The 15,468-nt window shown below is 35.5% G+C and overlaps 1 protein-coding gene across 1 annotated transcript; it reads left to right on the forward strand.

The window, feature by feature from the left end:
- Positions 1–10,816: 10,816 nt before the first annotated feature.
- Positions 10,817–12,037, forward strand: LOC109004231 (transcription factor MAMYB). The gene has a single exon (XM_018982710.2). It carries the CDS (start codon positions 10,871–10,873, stop codon positions 11,834–11,836), a length of 966 nt encoding a protein of 321 aa, XP_018838255.1. The 5' UTR covers positions 10,817–10,870; the 3' UTR covers positions 11,837–12,037.
- The last annotated feature ends 3,431 nt before the right edge of the window (positions 12,038–15,468 follow it).

The raw sequence follows: 15,468 nt of genomic DNA on the forward strand, positions 1-15,468 counted from the left end.
AAAGTTTTTGGGGAGAAGCTATGCTGACAGCATGCTATATTTTGAATAGAATACCCCACAAGAAAACTAAAGTTTCTCCATATGAATTATGGAAGAAAAGAAAACCAAACTTAAATCATTTTAAAGTTTGGGGTTGTCGAGCCATAGTTAGATTACCTGAACCTAAGATAAAGAAGTTAGGACAAAAAGCCATTGAGTGCATTTTCTTAGGTTATGCACATCACAGTGTTGGCTATAGATTCCTAGTTGTGGAACCTAACGGTTCTGTTGATGTCAATACAGTGATTGAATCCAGGGATGCTGAATTTTTTGAAAATAGATTCAGTGAAATTCCACTTTTTAATGATAAAATAGTGGAATTAGACAGATCACTTGAAAATAATGGTGAATCTGGTGAACCATTTGAACCAAGAAGGAGTAAACGAGTAAGAACTGAAAAGTCATTTGGACCAGATTTTGTTGTGTACTTGGTAGATGGTACAAGAGATTCATCTTGTAACCAAATCATGATTACACACAATGTTGAGAATGATCCTATGACGTATGAAGAGGCTATGAAGTCTCAGGATGTAGCTTTTTGGAAAGAAGCTATTAATGATGAAATGGATTCAATCATGGGTAATAATACTTGGAAATTAGTAGATTTACCCCCTGGTTCGACACCTATTGGTTGCAAATGGATTTTTAAAAGGAAACTGAAAGTAGATGGAACAATTGAAAAGTTTAAGGCAAGACTAGTAGCAAAGGGTTTTACCCAGAAGGCAGGGTTAGATTATTTTGATACCTACGCACCAGTTGCTAGGATTGCTACTATCAGAACTTTGATTGCCTTAGCAGCCATCTACAAGTTTGAAATCCATCAAATGGATGTTAAGACTGCCTTCTTGAATGGTGAGTTAGAAGAAGAAATTTACATGGAACAACCCGAGGGGTTTGTCATGCTTGGCCAAGAACATAAAGTTTGTAAATTGGTTAAGTCACTTTATGGACTTAAACAAGCACCAAAACAATGGCACGAAAAGTTTGATAAAGCTGTAGTGAAAAATGGTTTTAGGATACATGAATCTGATAAATGTGTCTACAGCAAGTTCAATGGGAATAAAGGTGTTATAATATGCTTATATGTGGATGACATGTTGATTTTTGGCACTGATAATATGAGCATTGAAAGTACTAAGAAATTTTTGTCATCAAATTTCGATATGAAGGATTTGGGTATTGCAAATGTGATTTTGGGTATTAGAATTATAAGAAATGATAATGGTATAACTCTAACCCAATCACATTATATTGAGAAAATATTAAAAAAGTTTAATTACTTTGATTGCAAACCCATGGCTACACCTTTTGATTCAAATTTTAAATTGTATCCTAATACTGGGAGAGCAGTGGATCAACTTGAATATGCTAGAGTTATTGGTTGTCTAATGTATGCTATGACATGTACTAGACCTGATATTGCATTTGCAGTAGGCAAACTTAGTAGGTACACTAGTAACCCTAGTCATATTCATTGGATAGCTGTACAAAGAATTTTCAAATATTTGAAAAATACCATAAATTATGGTATTGAGTACAGCGGATTTCCTTCGGTAGTAGAAGGATACTCAGATGCCAGTTGGATAACTGAGCATGATGATCACAAGTCAACCAGTGGGTGGATATTCACCCTTGGTGGAGGAGCAATCTCCTGGGGATCAAAGAAGCAGACATGCATAACTGACTCTACCATGGCAGCAGAGTTTATAGCATTAGCTTCTTGTAGCAAAGAGGCAGAGTGGCTGAGAAACTTATTAATAGAGATTTCTATTTGGCCAAAACCAATGCCACCAATATCTTTGCATTGTGACAGTCAGGCTACACTGTCGCGGGCCTATAGCCATATATATAATGGCAAGTCTAGGCATATTGGATTAAGACATAGCTATGTAAGGCAATTACTCACAGATGGAGTAATTACAATTGATTTTGTGAGATCTTGTCAAAATTTGGCAGATCCATTAACTAAAGGACTTGCAAGGGATTTGATGTGGAAGACATCAAAGGGGATGGGTTTAAAGCCAATACAATAAAATCACCAATAATGGAAACTCGACTCAACTCTTGAACATATCAAGACTTGAGTTCAATGAGCAAAGTACATTATATGTTCGTGATTTGCAAGCACTGTAATATTTAAATTAGTTTTAAAACTAATTTAATCATCCCAAAGTTTGAAGTGCTTGGTACTGTAATGAAAAGGAGAGGTTGAGCAATAAGCTCTTAATAGACTTATAACATGGTTATGTTAAAGTGTTTAGTTACAGGACACTTTTGATAAGTCTACCTATATGAGTGTCGGGGGTGGTGCCGCCTCCTATGCGAATTAAGGCTTTGTCACTAGAGCGCTCATGAAACCAGGATATAGACACAAGGCCAATCCACGTGTCGGCTTTTATGAACTACCCAAAGAGAAGAAAATTTATATGTGAGATATATCCGGCTAATCGTATAGAATCGCTAGTTCAAAGCATTGTCTACTATGCCATTCTGGTTAGCTTTGATGTATTTTCACTATGTGAAGGTTCAAGTCCAAAAGACACCTTCATTTATGTATAAGTTTTCCTATTCTAATCAAGATGTATTTTGAAAATGGTGGGGGATTGTTGGAAATATTTTCAAAATAGTATATATATAATATTTATTATTAATAATAAATATTATATATATACTATTTTGAAAATATTTCCAACATTTGAGTATCTCAATATGGCTTCAACCTCATAGAAGCACAAGGGAGGAGGCAAAGTACGTTTGCCAAAGGATGAAGAAGATAGTGATGATGACGACATTTTAACCTCAACCAGAATCACAATGAAAATGCACACATATCAAAAGACACATAAACCAATCCTCTAGGAGTTCCCAGTAACTCATCAATTACAAAAGTGAAGCAGAAATAAATGGTCAATGAAGCCATAGAAAACAGAAAATCAGAAAATGTTAGCAATGTAGCAGAGATAAAATTCCATTTAGTAATTTTTAAATCATCCACAGGGTTGAATAAACAAAGTAGTAGTTTTTTCCAGAAACAGAATTACAATTAATTTTTTTTCAGAATTATAATAATAACTTGCAAAAATTAAGAAATAATTTTTTGCAAGTTATTTGTACTCTCCCCAAGATACTCATATTCTCTATCTTACAAGCCTCTAGAAGTGGGGCATGACACTTTTCAATAGGAAAATGCCAGTTATTTGTACTCTCCCCAGGATATTCATACAACCTACATGACACTTTACTTTCTTTTTTTTTTGTTTTTTGTTTTATAGGAACATGACACTTTACTTGACACTCATTATATGCTTATTTTTCAATGGTTTCAACAACATGGAGTTTCATTGTCTGGTGTAGTTGTAGAAGTAGTCTCAGCTTTTAAGGAGCTAGTACATGATGGGCATGGGACTTGAGGTAAAGAATTGGAGTTTTCTGTGCAAGAGTCTTCTTAGTAGATTGGCAGGGGAATCATTTTGAAGTAATTAATGTAGACATTAAGTTCATGAATTCATACAATTCCAAAGTTGGCATTTAGAAATTGTTGTTAAGTCCACCTCGACCACATGAATTGCGATATCATTAATGCTTGGTTCTTTTTTATTTTATTTTTATTGTTTTTGTGGCATAGGCAGTTGATTTATAATAGTGATGGGAATATTTTTGGCATTTCATAGCTGGAATGTGCTTCCTAATTCCCAAATATACATTTGCTAGCTAAGCTATTTCCTTTTTAATAGTGATGAGGAATATCTTCTACACTAACTTTAAAGAGGAGAGCATGGGAATCTTGATGTTTGCAGTTCAATAATCGCAATTGTAAATTAAAGTGCCTTATAAATTAAACTAGGTTTGTAATTACCAATTCCTTCCCTTGCTCTGTGGTATGTTTTATGCCATCCGACATTTTAACCAACTACTATTTTGGTCTCATCTCTATCGTGATTTATTTGGTCATATAGATTATGCCTCAACCTAGTAATTCCTCTTTCTTTAAATTAACCATACTACTCCTTCATTACAGAAGATTAAATAAGAATCATAAACCCAAATTTTGTTGACTGTCAAATCACGACACATTCATTAATCCAATCATGATCCAAGCATTCAAAAGGAATACAATGCACGTATACTGGATGGCACAACCCATTCACTAGTCCAAGTATGATCACCATAAAAAACTCCAAACCAAAATAGTTGAAAAGTAAAACAAAAGCAAATAAGAAAAAAATGCTTAATACAAAAAGATATGTACTTGCCTTCCACCTGGACCGGATAGGGGTGAGTGTCTTCCTTGTGCCTTGATCACCTTCTTCTAGGATTAGGGTTTCAGGATGAAGGGAAATGGGCTGGGTTAGGGTTAGTGTTTCGGGATTAGAGTTAGGGTTAGGGTTAGAGTTTCGGGATGAGAGTTAGAGTTAGGGTTAGGGTTAGGGTTTCGAGATGAAGGGAATTCGGCTGGGTTAGGGTCAGGAGGGATGGAGGTCTCCTAGGTCATCTTCAAGGGAGGTGAGAAGTCGGGATGAAGGGAAATGGAAGGACTTTGCATTTCGAAACACAGAGAGGAAGGAAGGGGTTTCGCCGGAGAGAAATATAGCTTCAGGGTCTTCGAAACACAGAAAGGAAGGAAGGGGTTTCGCTGGGGAGAGAAAGGGGGAGAGGAGTCGAAAACACAGAGAGGTCTTTGGGGAAGGAGAAACACGAAAGATGATTCGAGAAATTGGAGAGAAGGAGGGAGGGCTGGGGGGAAATGGGGGAAACTCAATAAAATCAAAACGGCGTCCTTTTTAAATTTCCACGTCAGCAGCCGTTTACGTAAGCGATTGTAAGTAGCGTTTTTGTCCAAAAGGCACCTTAGTTATACTTATAAGCTAGATATTAACATGGGAGCAAATTGAATTTAGAGATGAGTTGAGATAGTTTGTGAATAGTAGAATAAAAAATTGTTAGAATATTATTTTTTAATATTATTATTGTTTTGAGATTTTAAAAAGTTGAATTGTTTATTATATTTAGTGTGAGAATTTAAAAAAATTGTAATAATAAGATAAGATGAGTTGAGGTGAGTTTCCAATCCAAACAAGTGCTGATTGTTGGAATATAATGTAAGTTGTCAATTTTTATAGTGCAAAAGTAGTTACCGCTAGATAGTTAGTTAGTTAGTTAATAAGCACCATTTTATTTGCGATTATTACTTTAAATGAGACGTTAGAATATTGATATGTCAATATGTGTTATCCACATTTTCATAACATTGATTGATTCATAACTAAATTATTAAAGGGAAGACCTTCAGGTCTGATGGGTGCCAAAACAACTTTCACATCAGCCAATAGATAAATACCATGTAGACACTCCAAAAAGATAAAAAATGAACCTGCATCCACTCGATTATCTCCCTCTCCTTATTCGAATACGCATCTGCCTCCCCCCATCTGCACCATTTCTGAATTGCAAAGTTATTTCTCGTTGGATCATGTAGGAAAAGCAAAAGGATACGTTCCTACCTCTGGAATTGGGGGTTTCAAGCAAGCATCCCACCAATTACTTTTGCAAGACATCGACAGCAAGTGACACTAGTACCCATGGAGGGTTCTCTGTTCCTCGTCGTGCTGTTGAGAAAGTTTTCCCTCCATTGGTAGTGTCCATTACTTCCTTTTAAAAAAAATTACAAAAAAAAAAAAGAAGAAAAATTGTTGTATTTTCCCTTTCTTTTGGTCCTGCAGGATTTCTCACAATAGCCACTAGCTCAGGAACTTATCGCAAGGGATCTCCATGATGTTGAGTGGAAGTTTAGGCAAATTTTTTGTGGTAGATTTTCAATATTGTTCACATATGGGCTTCTTGGCGTTGAGGCCAGATCGGAGAGAGAGAGAGAGAGAGAGAGGGGCTTTCAGAAAAATTATGCAGATGAGGGAGGGAGATGCATTCGAAGAAGGAGAGGGAGACAATCAGATGGATGCGAGCTCATTTCTGATCTTTTTGGAGTATCTATGTGGCACTTATCTACTGGTTGGTGTGAAAGTATTTTTGGCAACCATCCGGCCTGAAGCGCCTCTCATTATTAAAACACCCTTTGCATTTGGTTTGTTTACTTTGGGCCATTGGGGATACTATTTTAGGAAAGCAAAGAGGATCTGTTGTAGCATATTATATTAATGGCTTATCCAACAAGCCGTCATCAATTCTTTAGGCCATGTTTCGACACTTTAGATGAGATGAAATGATTATTTAAACATTTTTTATAATTTCTTTTTAAATACCACTCCAACACAAAATACATCTCAATTTTAAATTTTAAATTTTTTTTCATTTAATCATTACAATTTTTCTAAACTTCCAAACAAAGTACAAAAAACAATACAACTTTTTCAAAATTTTAAAATAAAAATTATATTAAAATAATGTTTTAACTTTATAATATTTTTATTCAATTTTTTATCTCTCATTTTCCAAAACGTAATAAAACATCTTAACTCAAACCATTTTATTACTATTTATAAAATTCTCATCTCATCTCATCTCATACCATATTATATTGACAATTTTTTTAAAAAATGTTCATATATTGCACAATTTTATGTTTTGGGGTATGTCAATTCCTCTGAGTTTCATTTGGACTCACAACAAGTACATGTTCAACCATCATTGACCAACTCCTTATGGCTCTTTTTTAAAGTTGATAAATGTTGATTGATTGTATATTTCATTATAGTTATGCATCTAATTAGCTTAGTTGGTAAGGCAATATCTTACCAAGACAAGACTAGTATGCCCATGGGTCCACACAATTGTCCATGTACCAGTAGAAGATTTAGCAGCTATTGATGCCCCTGCTTTTTTAGGGCTCATTTATTGATACCTCCAATTTATAAGGATTATAATGTGTGGTTGGTAAACAAGGACTATATAAGAGGGCCCCATGGAAAATGTGGTTAGTTCAAGTTCACTTATCTCGAACTTGTGAATTTAGCCGATCCAAAGCTATATGATAGCACTCAATTTTTTCGAATCGGCACTCCAATCTATGATTTATTATTCATCCCATGGGGAGCACTTTGCTCAAGAGTATAAACAATTTCGCTCTATTAAGTTCCGAGTATTATTTCTCTTCAAAGGGGAAATATTTGTTGCTTGCTCCGAGATTCAAGATCATCTTGCTCGTGCAAGAGCTAAAATCCTCACTTCTAGAAGGGTGAGTTATAGCACTAAAGGTATGCTCGCACTCCGGGTGAGCAAAAAATGCTTGCAACTTGAAGTGCGAGCAAAATTCTTCAACTTTGTGCTAGCAAAAGTGCTCGAACCTAATTGAGCAAAAATGCTCAAGTCTACTTGGACGAGAAACAACAACTTACACCACGGGGAGAGTAGGAGGGTACTCCTATAAAAATTATTGAAATTTGAAAAAAAAAATAAAACAAGAAAGTGATATTTTCAAAACACCACGGGAGGCAAGTGCTCGAACATAGAGGCGAGCAAACAATGCTTGGACTTGGAGCGAGAAAATAATGCTTGCACAGAAAAATGATAAGAGGACAGAAAATGAAGTTCAGAAAGCAAAAGAGCCTAGGAAAAAAAAGGTAGAACAGAAAAATGAAGGTAGGATTAAACAATGATGGGAGTACAAAGAAATGATGCTAAGACGAAAAAATGAAGTTAGAATGGAAAAAACAAGGTAGAATGGAGGAATGAACATTGGGTAGAAAAATGTGGATTGACGGAAAATAAAGGTAGGACAGAAAATGAAAGCTCGGAGGAAAAAATGAAAGTGGGACGTAAAAATGAACCTAGGGCATAAAAGTGATGCAATGATGGAAAATGAAAGGTAAGATGGAAACATGAAGCTCAGATGGAAAAAATAAAGGTAGGACAAAAAAATGAATTAGTGTGGAAAACTAATGAGAGCACTTTGCTTGGCTCCCGACCATGTGATTTGACCCCAACCAAATTGTTATGATTATGTGATATATCAACACCCAAGCATACGATCAGCTCATAAGGGAGCTCGGTTCATGTGGGAGCTCGACTCTCGAGTATGTGATCAAATCCTAAAATATTGATTAGATCAAGTGGGCGCATGTTCGTGAGCATGTTTTCGAGCATTGCTCGAACCAGAGGTGAGCAACATACTCGAACACCGAGCACTTTGCTCAGATAGCAACAACAACTTGCACTTGGACAAAAGGATATCAAATCCTCGTTCAAGTTGCTCGGATCACGTGACAGTTCCTATCCCGCAGGGCAAGATATCTCAAACCCCAGGATGAGCAACAACATCAAGCATTTTGCTCGAGGAATGCACTTTGCCTGGATGTGAGATCCTAATCCAATTGGTTAGATTACATGGGATCTCGGCTCTCGGGCATGTAAAATATACAATATCTGATCAAGTCCCTTGCATAGATTTCATAAAAAAAATCTCAATCTCAGAACCATCAAGCTAATGGTAGGAATACCCACCAGAAATCTCCATCTTCAACAAACGACAATGACAATGCCATGGATGCTTAGTGCCAAAGTGAAGGTCTTTTTGGTTATTTCCATTTTCCATCATAAGTTGCGTCGTGGTCAAATTAGGTCACATCGACGCAGTCTTGCATTTCTATCATAGCTCGTGACATGGTTGTTGAATAAACATAGCTCTATAATTTCTCGAGAGAAGAGAAAAAACAGAAGAATGAAAAACAAGAAAATGGTAGATGGAGAGTGGGGAGTTCAAGAGAAGATGAAGATAAATTATTCTAGAGATTCCTGCTTATCATCGGCTAATTTGATTTGGATCGAAGCTATTTTTGTCTAATTTAATTTGGTGTATGAGTGTTTTAGTCAGTTTGGGTGTATAATACGATTACTTTAACCCAACCTTGAACTATAGCAGAGGTACTCTAGTCAAATCAGCAGTTATAGTATGGATATTTCAATCCATGATGGGATCTATATAGTGGTAATTTGGATTAATTAATCACATGAATAACTACGGGGCATGGTAACCATTTTTTTTAATATATATTTATATGAAAATGCTAGCTTTCTCCATAGTTTTGTCCTCTCATTTTGACCGCTCGTATATTGTAATTTTTTTAATTAATGGTTAAAGAAGTGACTATTAATGAATTTGTGAATTTTTTTTAGTTAATGGTTAAAGAAGTAACTATTAATGAATTTGTGAATTTTTTTAATTTTTAAAGATGTTTAAAACATTATTAAAAGAAAGAAAAAAATATAATTTGCACTAAATGCACGTTCTGGGCAGATCCATATATATAACTAGTGAGAGAGGTTAGGGGCCGAATGTGATGCTAAAAGAGAATTTACACCTTCCAACAGATCTGTGACATGTATGATTTCTAGTAAGTGAAAAATAGAAGTGATTGTAAATTATCAAATCTCGCAACCTCCTCATTTGTGATCTCTCTTTCTCCCCCCGCTCCCGCCCCCCTCACTCTTCTCCCCCCCCCTCTCTTTCTCCAAATGTCTGATTTTCACTCCATCTTCTTTCTCTCTCCTCAAGCTCTCACCCCTCAGGAAATGGCTCAGAAAAATCTCTTCTTTCGTAAACTTCATTCTTTCACATGATCTTACAATGTGGCCAAGATTTCTTTATTTTGTTGGCTGCTGGAGCTTGAACTCAGGATTGTTGACTAGACATGGCATCTATGTCCAACTAGTGCCTTTCTAATGATGTGTCCGGGATTTTTCTAGTTTGGTTTGGTAGATGAGATGATTTCATTTCATATAATTATTATAATTTTTTTAAATTCTCATACAAAATATAATAAACAATTCAATTTTTTTAAATTTAAAAATAAAAATTATATTAAAAAATTATATTATAATAATATTTTATTCAATTTTTAACTTTTATCTCATTTGATCTGATCTATGTAACCAAGATTCCTTCGTTATCATGGTTTTCTTTTTTTGTAAATCAGTTTGGTTACCATGAGATATAGCAAACGAGAATAACAACATCATATTCAGAATAACGACAATCACAATATCAGATTCACATCGACTAGAATCACAACCTAAACGGTGAGAGAAAGTGAGAGCTTGAAGAGAGAGAGAGGGACAAAAATCAAGCGGCTTAAGGAGAGAGAAGAGAGAGAGAGACAATTTCTTCAACTGACTTGAGGAGAAAGAGGGAGAGACGGGAGATTACCTGTATTCGGTTCTATTTTTCTCTTGATAAAAAAAAAAACTATTTATTATCTTACACTACACAACACACCTCTTTTAATTTTTTTTTCTATAATAAATATGTGGTGTATGAATAACAAGTAGAACAATTCAATTAGTTTAGCAAGAATAAAATAAAAAAAAATTAAAATATATAAAATGTGTGATGTATGATTATGAGTAGCATCTCTCTAAAAAACATATGTGTCACAATATTAATCAAGAAAAATTCTACTAATTATTTCCACACCACACACTACACATGATTTTTTATTTTTATTTTATTTTATCAAATATATAGTGTATAAATAATGAGTAAAAGAATTTAATTAATTTAAGAGAAATAAAATCAAAATAATTAAAAATAAATAAAAATAAGTATGATATATAATTTGTAGGATAATTAAGTAACAAAATTCTTTATTAAATGAGAAATGATAGATGCAATTTTGAGTATGTAAGTACTATAAATCACTTTAAAAAAATAAAAAAATATAAAATTTACATAAAAAAATAATTTTTTAAAAATAAATTTCATTTATTTTTAAAACAATTGAATGATAATTACGCATTGGTATTTAGCATTGCTCTTTCATTTATTCTTGCTATAAAAGAAATTAGAAATCTGAGACCGACACAGAGAGACTTCTGACCGGAGATGGAGTTCTTGGACGAAGAGAGCAGGCCGAGGTTCCTCTTCCAATCTCGTTCAACCCCCTCTTCAGTCCCCAATACGCAAACATACCAAAAACCCAGTAAGCCATTCCTCTTCGCTACCATTTCCTTTTCTTCCATTCTCCTCCTCGTCTCAATCCTCTTCCTCCAATCCGAACCCTTCAAATCTTTCGTCTTCTGGGTCTCCCTCTCTCTCTTCCTCGGTCCCTTCGCCCCTGTTTCCCTCACGGGCGGTGACGTCCGCGTCGGTCAAGGTCCGATCCTCGAGCTGTCCCCCAATCAAGAAACTGAAACTTCGGAGGAAAGCAACAAGAGGGTATCCCAAAGGAGACAGAAACCACGTAGAAATGAAGAATTCGGCGTTTATTCGGTGGCGAGTGTCGAAAACTTTGGTGAGTTTGCGAAGGAAGAGAACGAGGGTGGCAAAACTGGAGGGACTGAAGGTGGTTTCTGTGTGGAGGAAGAGAAGGAGTGGACTGAGGAGGAGATTGGTGTATTGAGGAAGCAATTGATTAAGCATCCGGTAGGGAAGCCGGGGCGGTGGGAAGCAATAGCGGCGGCGTTCGGGGGGAGGCATAAGGTGGAGAGTGTGATAAAGATGGGGAAAGAGCTGGGGGAGAGGAAAACGGATGATGGGGATTCGTATGCCCAGTTTTTGAAGAAGAGGAAGCCGGTTGATAAGCGATCTGAGGGCGAGATTGGAGTGCTGGATAGCGGGCTGTTGGAGAATGGTGATGCTAATAAAGAGAGTGGTGGTGGGGAAGCTGGAGTGGGGTGGAGTGCCGGTGAAGATATTGCATTGCTTGGTGCATTGAAGGCTTTTCCGAAAGATGTGGCAATGAGGTGGGAGAAGATTGCGGCCGCTGTTCCCGGGAAGTCGAAGGCGGCTTGTATGAAGAGAGTTGCTGAGTTAAAGAGGGATTTCCGGAGTGCGAAGGCTGCTGCCTAAGAATTAAATGAAGAGTCTCTGGGGTTTATGTGGATTTTGAGATATAGGTCAGCTACTTATGGAATTGTTCTAATTTGTTTTCTTTCTTTTGATATTCAGAGAAATGCCCATGTTTTGATTCGGGTTCAACATGTTATTGTTTTCTTTACTTGTTCGTCTTATAATAAGAATGAATCTTAGTGTTTTAGTGCTTTTCAGAAATTGATGAAATTGAATATACATGTTCTTTCTGATCTGTTATATAATTTTTAGTTTTGCTGGGCTTATACGAGTGACAAGGACCTACAATGCAAAATGATACTTAGATGGCCCTTTCAGATCAAGCCCCCAAACTTCATTGATATTGTCATTTCTTTGATGTCATCATGCTGCACGGGGATCTAACTTTTCAATCAAGAGGCTAGCGGGTAAGATTGCTTAAAAAAGTAGTTCGCCCAGGGAATGAGACATGGACGCCAGAATATAAGAAAATTTTGATGGTTTGCTTAGAAGGTTTTTACTCTATTAGTTTGAACCAATGCCTTTTTTATATAAATTTAAAGAGGAGAAAGATTTGATATACCCAAGTGTATAAAACAAACTGCGGAAAAATATTAAATGTATGCTCACCTTCAAGCCTTGGCCTCACCAAACAGGAAGAAAAGTCAATTAAAAGAAAGCAACACCACCCACCCACTTCATTGTTTCTTTGAATTGCTTGGAAGGTATTTGGAGGGGGAGGAATGTTAGGACTTTCAATGAAATTGAAGTATCATTTCTTAGATAGAAGTTACTAAGTGAGATCCATTTTTGGTTGGATGGGATGATTAGGGGTTTTGCTTCTGTCTTTATTGACTTTTTTAGATCTTTTTTTTCTCATATCTTTACTTGTCAAAAGAAATTTATCATATCTTTTGGTATCTCTTGTTGTACATCCTGTTTACTTGGTATATGCCTTCGTTTCTTTATTAATTTTGAAACCAAATTTTAGTACTCGTTTACTGCCTCCTATGGCCGACTTATGGTGTATAAACAAAGAGGGTTATGGTTCCTGTTGTTGATGGGTGGCATATTGTGCATGCTGTGTGTGAGAGAACTGAGAAGGGTGCCTATATTTAGTTGGAAGAATAGAGAGTCTGAGATAAATGAGTAGCATGACAAGGATAGGATTAGAAACCAGCACATTGTAATAAGTCATAAAATGTTCTGTCTTGCAATGAAGTCTAGCAAATGCACCAAACAGGGAGATGCATGAAAAAACTGAAAGAGACAAGCAGAATGCAAGAATAAGGCATCTACTAGTAGAGACGAACTGGTGAGATACAAATTCTCAGATAAGCTTGTATGAATTATTAACCATGACCCATTACTTATTATAGCATCCCTGTGGCTTAATAGCAGTGGGAGTCTAGTGTTGTATATTGTTTTTCCAGTCAACAATCTCACTCGCACTGGCAGTAAAAGGATTCAAAAATCTACTCAAGTCTAGGCATTGTGTTGTAGTTGATCAGATAGAAAACATGGTAGTGTCAACCATCCGAATTGAAATGGTTGAAGAACACATTCATGTGCGCATGTGTGGGTTGCACTCAGTGCAGGCATGTGTATCTCCTTATATAACATTAAGCACATACCTTTTCAAGTGTCAAAATTGCAGCCTGCAGCTTAAAATTTCCCATGCAATGGTTTGCAGCCTCAAAACTACATATACAATGGCTTTTGCCTATTCCTACAATCAAAAAAATCTTATTTACCGATCAAAAAAATTTAATCATAGAACAAGCAGTAGTTTTTCTTTGGTTCTCAAAATTAAAAAAGCTGTCATTGGGTAGTAAAACCTATTCTTGGTTTAGGGTAAATTGGTTCAAGACATTTTAGTGTTTGTTGCTGCCAAATTTCCAAATATAAAGGATTAATGTCAAAAAACATATCTGCCATGTTGAGATCATCTTCTCATTCTCCTTGCATCTTGAGATATAAAATATGAGATTTCACGCATATGATTATTCCTGCACACTTGGGATCTTGGTGCTGGCACAACAATGGTAAAAGTATCGATTGGGTATAGAAGATTAGGTAAAGCCAAGCTAAGATGAGTTGTAGCAGATATCTTATCAAATTGCTTACTCCCTATCATGAAAATACACGTCCCATTGCCTATAACGTCTCCCTCTCTCTCTCTCTCTCTCTCTCTCTCTCTCTCTATATATATATATATATATATATGGCATGAATAATAAATTAGATTACTTGTAAAGGATTAATATGTCCTTACGTTATCTTTTTTGATTATGGAAAGTATGTCATTTGTTACTGTGGACCCTCTGGGTTTCCTTAAGATCCTTCCATTGGTTTTTTGGCAAGTGAAACCATCTGCTTCATGCGTAGATAATTTTCTGCTCTCTATACTTTAGATTCCTGTGTTTAACTGTTTCTCACCCCCATTCACACAAACAGGAAATACACATCTGCTATCTAAAGACCAATTCATTTGTTGATTATTGCCTTGAAATTAGCAGTAATGTTGTCAAAACAATGCTCGGGCAGTTTCATTCACCTTCTGAAGCACCGCCCCATGAAACCCCAAAGATGAAAGTCTTTAGAGTGGATGACCTCTCAAAAGTGAATAATCTTCCTAAAGAGGCATATATCGATTATACGCTGGTGTTATATGTATTAAAGGTAGTGGAGAACCAGCTGGTGTTATATGTATACGAATCGAATTTCTTCGGTTAATTTAATAAAAAGATAATAGTTTCCCTATATTAAAAAATACTTCTTAATAATAATTATAATAATCATCTATAATCTTACGTATTTACATTTCAGTTATTGATATGTTGAAAATTATAAAATTTTTATTTCAAAAGAAAACTAACAAAATAAAAAGGGCAAAGCTCTGTCTTTGAAAATTATATAGATAAGTAATGCTATATGTACTTATAATTTTACTTACAAGACTTATTTTGCCCTTTTTCTATTGTAATGACCGCTAAGTTGTAAGTTGAATGATTCCTAGTAGTTTTGTTTTGGGATTGGTAGCTGTTGGATGCGATAGAAGTATGAATGCAACACTGCAGGTTATGGTTTCAATCAAATAAACCATATAAATTGGCTCTTTATAGAAGTTCGCTTTTTCATGAAGTACATCATTATTTTTTAGGTCAATTCATCCATATTTCTCAAGGAACCATAGAAAGATCATATCATATCTTATCGTCGACTAGCACAAGATATTAGGAAGACTGACTTATCACAAATTCTATACTTTAACTTTTCATAGTTCTTTTTACTTACTAAAACAATATATTATGTAAAATTCTAAAAAAATACGTTTGTAGAGTTTTTTTCAAACCCAATTTGAAGGAAGTGAAGGAAATGTACATGTACAATATTTTAGAGCCAAATGTACTCAAAATTCTCCTCTTTCCAGTAGCAGACCTAAAAAAAAACTACAGATTTTAACTTCAGGTACCGCTAAATTTAGTGACCATTCTTCCTTATCTTATCACTTAAAAATTTAGCTATCAATAAGTTCTTCAACCCAACTACAATTCCCAAAAGAGAGTTTAAAAAAACAAACGAATTGAGTTTTGTGCCTGAATCATAGACTCATGAGCATTGGCATTGGACTCATCAAACGAGTATCATTT

Source organism: Juglans regia, chromosome 9 (genome assembly GCF_001411555.2).
Source record: "Juglans regia cultivar Chandler chromosome 9, Walnut 2.0, whole genome shotgun sequence".
Classification (NCBI taxonomy): Eukaryota; Viridiplantae; Streptophyta; class Magnoliopsida; order Fagales; family Juglandaceae; genus Juglans; species Juglans regia.